We start from the raw sequence: 7,868 nt of genomic DNA, 5'->3' as shown, positions 1-7,868 counted from the left end.
AGCAGATCATTGAATATATCTCCATCAACAAGCAGATCATTGAGAGTTTTTAAGCTCAAAAATTTTCATAACAGATCATTGAATATATCTACATCATTAAGCAGATCATTGAATATATCTCCATCAATAAGCGGATCACTGAGAGTTTTTAAACTCAAAAGTTTTCATAGCAGATCATTGAATATATCTCCATCAACAAGCAGATCATTGAGAGTTTTTAAACTCAAAAGTTTTTATAGCAGATCATTAAATATATCTTCATTATTAAGCAGATCATTGAATATTATCTCTATCATTAAGCAGATCATTGAATATATTTCCATCAATAAGCAGATCATTGAGAGTTTTTAAACTCAAATTTTTTCATAGCAGATCATTGAATATTATCTCCATCATTAAGTAGATCATTGAATATATCTCCATCAACAAGCAGATCACTGAGAGTTTTTAAACTCAAAAGTTTTCATTGCAGATCATTGAATATCTCCATCAATAAGCAGATCATTGAATATTATCTCCATCATTAAGCAGATCATTGAATATATCTCCATCAATAAGCAGCAGATCATTGAGAGTTTTTAAACTCAAAAATTTTCTTAGCAGACCATTGAATATATCTCCATCATTAAGCAGATCATTGAATATTATCTCCATGATTAAACAGATCATTGAATATATCTCCATCAACAAGCAGATCATTGAGAGTTTTTAAACTCAAAAGTTTTCATAGCAGATCATTGAATATCTCCATCAATAAGCAGATCATTGAATATTTCTCCACCAATAAACAGCAGATCATTGAGAGTTTTTAAACTCAATATTTTTCTTAGCAGATCATTGAATATTATCTCCATCATTAAGCAGATCATTGAATATATCTCCATCAACAAGCAGATCATTGAGAGTTTTCAAACTCAAAAGTTTTCATAGCAGATCATTGAATATATCTCCATTATTAAGCAGATCATTGAATATTATCTCCATCATTAAGCAGATCATTGAATATATCTCCATCAACAAGCAGATCACTGAGAGTTTTTAAACTTCAAAGTTTTCATAGCAAATCATTGAATATCTCCATCAATAAGCAGATCATTGAATATTATCTCCATCATTAAACAGATCATTGAATATTATCTCCATCATTAAACAGATCATTGAATATTATCTCCATCATTAAGCAGATCATTGAATATATCTCCATCATTAAGCAGATCATTGAGAGTTTTTAAACTCAAAATTTTTCATAACAGATCATTGAATATTATCTTCATCATTAAGCAGATCATTGAATATATCTCCATCAATAAGCAGATCACTGAGAGTTTTTAAACTCAAAAGTTTTCATAGCAGATCATTGAATATATCTCCATCAACAAGCAGATCATTGAGAGTTTTTAAACTCAAAATTTTTTATAGCAGATCATTAAATATATCTTCATTATTAAGCAGATCATTGAATATTATCTCTATCATTAAGCAGATCATTGAATATATTTCCATCAATAAGCAGATCATTGAGAGTTTTTAAATTCAAAATTTTTCATAGCAGATCATTGAATATTATCTCGATCATTAAGCAGATCATTGAATATATCTTCATCAACAAGCAGATCATTGAGAGTTTTTAAACTCAAAAGTTTTCATAGCAGATCATTGAATATCTCCATCAATAAGCAGATCATTGAATATTATCTCCATCATTAAGCAGATCATTGAATATATCTCCATCAATAAACAGCAGATCATTGAGAGTTTTTAAACTCAATATTTTTCTTAGCAGATCATTGAATATTATCTCTATCATTAAGCAGATCATTGAATATATCTCCATCAACAAGCAGATCATTGAGAGTTTTTAAACTCAAAAGTTTTCATAGCAGATTATTGAATATATCTCTATCATTAAGCAGATCATTGAATATTATCTCCATCATTAAGCAGATCATTGAATATTATCTCAATCATTAAGCAGATCATTGAATATATCTCCATCAACAAGCAGATCATTGAGAGTTTTTAAACTTCAAAGTTTTCATAGCAGATCATTGAATATTATCTCCATCATTAAGCAGATCATTGAATATTATCTCAATCATTAAGCAGATCATTGAATATATCTCCATCATTAAGCAGATCATTAAATATTATCTCCATCATTAAGCAGATCATTGAATATATCTCCATCATTCAGCAGATCATTGGGAGTTTTTAAACTCAAAATTTTTCATACCAGATTATTGAATATTATCTCCATCATTAAGCAGATCATTGAATATATCTCCATCAACAAGCAGATCATTGAGAGTTTTTAAACTCAAAATATTTCATAGCAGATCATTGAATATATCTCCATTAACAAGCAGATCAATGAGAGTTTTTAAACTCAAAAGTTTTTATAGCAGATCATTAAATATATATTCATTAGTAAGCAGATCATTGAATATTATCTCTATCATTAAGCAGATCATTGAATATATTTCCATCAATAAGCAGATCATTGAAAGTTTTTAAACTCAAAATTTTTCATAGCAGATCATTGAATATTATCTGCATCATTAAGCAGATTTTTAAACTCAAAAGTTTTCATTGCAGATCATTGAATATCTCCATCAATAAGCAGTCATTGAATATTATCTCCATCATTAAGCAGATCATTGATATATCTCCATCAATAAGCAGCAGATCATTGAGAGTTTTTAAACTCAAAAAATTTCTTAGCAGATCATTGAATATATCTTCATCATTAAGCAGATCATTGAATATATCTCTATCATTAAGCAGATCATTGAATATCATCATTAAGCAGATCATTGAGAGTTTTTGAACTCAAAATTTTTCATAGCAGATCATTGAATATTATCTTTATCATTAAGCAGATCATTGAATATCATCATTAAGCAGATCATTGAGAGTTTTTGAACTCAAAATTTTTCATAGCAGATCATTGAATATTATCTTTATCATTAAGCAGATCATTGAATATATCTCCATCAATAAGCAGATCATTGAGAGTTTTAAACTCAAAATTTTCATAGCAGATCATTGAGATCTTTTAAGCAGAATATTGAATCCTTATTATCATGCTGCCCAGCCAGCAATGAATAAAAGATAATCGCAGAGATCATGTGACAAGTCTTACTATGTTAAACACATGCTTAAGGACATATATCTCTGTTTCATTCACATTCTTAGGCAACAATACATGACAAGTGCTACTGTGTACACATGCTTGTCTTACTTGGGGACAGTTTACATGACAAGTCTTACCGTGATAAACACTTGCTTGTCTTACTTGGGGGCAATTTACATGACAAGTCTTACTGTGATAAACACTTGCTTGCCTTACTTGGAGACAATTATATGACAAGTCTTACTGTGATAAACACATGCTTGCAGAAACTCTCTGTTAGCAAATAATGATAACAAGTCAGTTCACTGGAACCCCAATACCTGTTTTACTCCAAGGACCAAAGGAATAAGGCACTCAGGTTCTGTTGCTTGAGTAGACTCATCAATAAGTACCTATCAGAGAGGAACGGCATATCAGTTTCCATACAATTAAAGATGCTCAACATTAAGTAAATATTGCTAACCTGTTTAAATCGAAAGTTTGACAACCGAAGATCAGCAGCACCAACACACGTGCAGCATATGACATCAGCACTCTGGGTTATCTCACGTTCTGTTGGTCTTTTCAAGTTTTTGTATTTCTTATCATCACTGCTCGACAGCTCACCTAGTGATAATAAAATACAAAAAGCAAATAGTTTAAAAGCTATGATCACTTCAATTGTCACAGGGTGCAAGCACAACAAGAAAGTTCATCAGATCAATTACAAGAAACGGCAATAGAAATGTAAATGAAAATTTGAAGATGTCAACAAGTTGAAAATGCGGGACCTTGTTCATCTTTCAACTGCTGTAGCTTATGCAGCTCGCTCTTCTCAGATGTGTCCAAATGTCGTACCTGAAAGCAACCACTTATATGAATTATCTTCAAAAAAAGAAGATAAAAGGGACAGAATGAATCAGAGAGTTACAGCGTGTCACCACGTTTACTAACCTGGTAGTGAAGGGTTAAATGCTCTACAGGAGAACTTACAGCCTCCCTTGATTTTGCACAAAGGCGAACAACCTGACATCATAGTAGGAAGATTCAAAAGAAGCAGTATAACCTTTTATAGATAAACTGGACCGCGGAGGTTCAAGAGTTTACCTTTAAACCAGTAGCACTAATTTTTCCAGCTAGTTGGTCTACAGCAACATTACTTGGGGCACAAACGAGAACCTGTCATGCAGTAATAATAAATATCTGGTAGTCAACTTACAAAAAGCATCTTAAGGGGGTCGATAAAAAACAGCTTTACCTGTCCCTGGCCTGTTTTTCCATGTGATACACAATTGCTGCAGAAGTTACAGTTTTACCCGTGCCAGGCGGACCTTGGATCAAGCTGATGGGCTTCTGAAGGACACTTTTTGCCGCATTAACCTGCTCAATGATACGATAGAACCTGTTATAAATCCGTTTTATAGATAACAGATATTAATTACTCATTTTGTTACCAAAGTAAATGGGCTCCAAAACGATTCTGAAAGTTCCAAGAAGACAGTTACGAGAAACATTCTTTGTGAACTTGAAAGCAATTGATTACCAGGTACCCCAAAACGTCTAGGTAGTGTGTTATGAACCATCTGCGCCTCAACTTCATGTCCGAGCAACTGATGGTAAATATAACTTCAAAGAATACAAACAGAGTGATTTAGTGGTTAAATTAGCATGAAGTGACAAACGGACACGCACCAAGAAGGAGATAGGCTTTCCGTTGACGAACTTACCCACTCACACTTGTTTCATATACCGCAAAGTTCTTCATTGCTCCCTGCATTCGATCAAAGCTTGTACTTTTCCAAACAAAATCAACACTGAATCCATGGTTCACGTCAATCGGAACTCCCTGCAGACGAGTAAGTAAGGTTGAACATATCTCTACATGTTGATGTCAAGAGCAAAGCTAACTAACAATGGAATTAAACTAACCTGATTAGCTCGGAGTTCAAGAGCAACCTCCTCTTGTGCCGTTAGCTTGATCTGGAGGATTTTTTAAAATCGTTAAGGACCTAAACACTATATCAATTACAGGATCCACCCTACTAACAGAACAAATATTGTGTAAACCTAACAAAACCGAGAAAGAGGTATACCACATGTCCAACTGATTGCCAGGCTGGATGAGCAGCATCTCCTGAGTAGCGCAGACGTAGTTCATCACCCGGCACCAATCGTAATTCATTTTCCTCCTGCATCAAAAGTTCAAATCGGGAAATGTTCTAATCAAATCGGGAACTGTGAGGTTTTCCTTGCTTTGAGACTCTTTCATCATCTACAGCAGAATCAAGATGATAAGCCCCAACATAACAAGTATAAATGGGACATGAAAAATAATCCCCAAAAAACCTATGAATTACTAAATACACACCTTCTCATAGTCTGCTTCAAGCTTGATTAGAGGTGCAAACACATTTTGATACTGAACCACCAGAAAGGATAAGTGTAAAGAATAATACTAAGACTGACTACATCCAGTAATTTGGCATGATGAACTTGCGGTTTCTCTAACAAAGAGTTACTTTTTTTTTTCCATATAAGGCTGAGAAAATATATACCTGATATGCATCTTCATACTTAGGTTGAACAGGCTGAGGTTCATCGTCTACACCAGGTTTTTCAAAGTCTTCAAGAGTAGCATCCGGATTTGTCTTCCATAATTCCTCTATCTTGTTTATTTGCTGTGCGCTAATTTGGCATGCCCGCAGCTGTTCCTGCTCTGATGGGACCTGTAAAACAAGAGTTAATAATAGCTCTCACATGAGCATGTCTTGAAAAGAAGAAAAATGCAAGGACAGAAACTAACCTTAACAAGCCAGGGGAGGAAACACCTATCGTCAATCAAGGGACACCACTGACTTAGGTCCCAGTTCATATCCTTGAGGGCATTAACATTTAAACAAGGATCTCTACAGAGAAGGACGACGACACTGTCTGTCTTTGCTGAGATGAAACCGAGGAGAAAGACATTTCGACACCCACAGTTGTAGCATTCAAGAATTGTTTCCCCTAGTGGACTGTCTCTATGGAGACAAACTTCCTTGTGTTTAGCTCGAACCTTAAAAATAACCAACAGAAGGAAATATTGTTTAGAAGGGTAAATTCATCGATTACAGAATATCTCATAACAATGGTGCAGTAAACAAACCAAACTAGATACATAATACCATCATCAGCCTTAACCACAAAACGTCCATAAAAATGAATTCCACAAAGGAAGGACGAGAAAGAAAAAAAACAGATTACTAACCAGATGATTCACAATATGCGAGCCCGAGGTGTTCCCCCTTGAATTGCAGAACCACTTTCTACAGGAAGCCACATTACACCTAACCACGCAAGCAGGGTTCGAGATACCACAATACTTACAAGCGTGCTCCGTGAAATCATTCTGACCATAATCGAAACCATCATCATCTCCAGTCTCCTCGAAGTTCAAATTTCCGATACCAGCGGCCAATGCATCAACCTGACTACTACTACTAACACCACCACGTCCCGCTTTTGCACCATTTCCGGCACCGGCAGAGAGGGAAGAAGGAGACGAAGCCTCGGAATGATGATCCACGGCAGCTCCTCCTCCACCACGATTGGAAGCGTCAGCAATGGAAATAGAATCAGACCAAAACTATGACCTCTGCACCAGCATAGAAAAGTAAGTAAAGGTCAAGTTCGGTTTCAATTAGGAGAGAAGCAGCCAATGTATTAATTTAGTTAGATATACATATATGAATTAGAAACATGAAGGAAAAGAAATAGGATAATATAGGACCCGATAATATATTAGCCAAATAAGACCTCATTAAACTACAACTTGCAATTTTTTGTAAGGTTGTTACAGGAAATTATGTAAGACATTAAACGAGACACTAAAAAGGAAACCACCAAGATACTTGAAATAAGAGAAAAACATGATATTCACCTGCACAACACNAACAAATATTGTGTAAACCTAACAAAACCGAGAAAGAGGTATACCACATGTCCAACTGATTGCCAGGCTGGATGAGCAGCATCTCCTGAGTAGCGCAGACGTAGTTCATCACCCGGCACCAATCGTAATTCATTTTCCTCCTGCATCAAAAGTTCAAATCGGGAAATGTTCTAATCAAATCGGGAACTGTGAGGTTTTCCTTGCTTTGAGACTCTTTCATCATCTACAGCAGAATCAAGATGATAAGCCCCAACATAACAAGTATAAATGGGACATGAAAAATAATCCCCAAAAAACCTATGAATTACTAAATACACACCTTCTCATAGTCTGCTTCAAGCTTGATTAGAGGTGCAAACACATTTTGATACTGAACCACCAGAAAGGATAAGTGTAAAGAATAATACTAAGACTGACTACATCCAGTAATTTGGCATGATGAACTTGCGGTTTCTCTAACAAAGAGTTACTTTTTTTTTTCCATATAAGGCTGAGAAAATATATACCTGATATGCATCTTCATACTTAGGTTGAACAGGCTGAGGTTCATCGTCTACACCAGGTTTTTCAAAGTCTTCAAGAGTAGCATCCGGATTTGTCTTCCATAATTCCTCTATCTTGTTTATTTGCTGTGCGCTAATTTGGCATGCCCGCAGCTGTTCCTGCTCTGATGGGACCTGTAAAACAAGAGTTAATAATAGCTCTCACATGAGCATGTCTTGAAAAGAAGAAAAATGCAAGGACAGAAACTAACCTTAACAAGCCAGGGGAGGAAACACCTATCGTCAATCAAGGGACACCACTGACTTAGGTCCCAGTTCATAT

At 35.1% G+C, this 7,868-nt stretch overlaps 2 protein-coding genes across 4 annotated transcripts in view; both read right to left on the bottom strand.

The window, feature by feature from the left end:
• The window catches only part of LOC104771987 (regulator of nonsense transcripts 1 homolog), a 10,389-nt gene continuing 6,238 nt past the window's right edge, over positions 3,718 to 7,868 (bottom strand). Inside the window, exons 4-15 of one of the 3 annotated variants that reach the window (XM_019242379.1) lie at positions 7,798 to 7,843; positions 7,550 to 7,720; positions 7,363 to 7,413; positions 7,088 to 7,183; positions 5,042 to 5,092; positions 4,840 to 4,958; positions 4,656 to 4,738; positions 4,371 to 4,492; positions 4,220 to 4,291; positions 4,067 to 4,138; positions 3,904 to 3,970; positions 3,718 to 3,739 (exon numbers count right to left, since the gene is read on the bottom strand). In XM_019242379.1, coding sequence (XP_019097924.1) covers positions 4,488 to 4,492; positions 4,656 to 4,738; positions 4,840 to 4,958; positions 5,042 to 5,092; positions 7,088 to 7,183; positions 7,363 to 7,413; positions 7,550 to 7,720; positions 7,798 to 7,843 — 622 coding nt within the window. In that variant the 3' untranslated portion in view covers positions 3,718 to 3,739; positions 3,904 to 3,970; positions 4,067 to 4,138; positions 4,220 to 4,291; positions 4,371 to 4,487. Of the gene's footprint in view, positions 3,740 to 3,903; positions 3,971 to 4,066; positions 4,139 to 4,219; positions 4,292 to 4,370; positions 4,493 to 4,655; positions 4,739 to 4,839; positions 4,959 to 5,041; positions 5,093 to 7,087; positions 7,267 to 7,362; positions 7,414 to 7,549; positions 7,721 to 7,797; positions 7,844 to 7,868 lie in introns of those variants that run through there. The other 2 variants (XM_019242380.1, XM_019242381.1) reach the window with 2 other exon arrangements.
• LOC109131404 (regulator of nonsense transcripts 1 homolog) lies at positions 5,299 to 6,741 on the bottom strand. The gene is made up of 5 exons (XM_019242383.1): positions 6,360 to 6,741; positions 5,916 to 6,167; positions 5,668 to 5,838; positions 5,481 to 5,531; positions 5,299 to 5,384 (listed from the first exon to the last, which is right to left on the bottom strand). Exons 2-5 carry the CDS (start codon positions 5,982 to 5,984, stop codon positions 5,307 to 5,309), a joined length of 369 nt encoding a protein of 122 aa, XP_019097928.1. The 5' UTR covers positions 5,985 to 6,167; positions 6,360 to 6,741; the 3' UTR covers positions 5,299 to 5,306.

This window comes from Camelina sativa, chromosome 20, assembly GCF_000633955.1.
Source record: "Camelina sativa cultivar DH55 chromosome 20, Cs, whole genome shotgun sequence".
In the NCBI taxonomy this organism is placed as follows: Eukaryota; Viridiplantae; Streptophyta; class Magnoliopsida; order Brassicales; family Brassicaceae; genus Camelina; species Camelina sativa.
This window is presented reverse-complemented; position numbering and strand designations above follow the sequence as displayed.

What these genes read in the sequence shown, in the direction of transcription:
- LOC109131404 (XM_019242383.1), bottom strand. Translation starts at nt 5,984, where the DNA reads ATGAACTGGGACCTAAGTCAGTGGTGTCCCTTGATTGACGATAGGTGT. An exon ending in TCCTCCCCTGGCTTGTTAAG is followed by an intron (nt 5,839 to 5,915) that starts GTTAGTTTCTGT and finishes CTTGTTTTACAG; the next exon opens with GTCCCATCAGAGCAGGAACA. An exon ending in AGTATGAAGATGCATATCAG is followed by an intron (nt 5,532 to 5,667) that starts GTATATATTTTC and finishes CTGGTGGTTCAG; the next exon opens with TATCAAAATGTGTTTGCACC.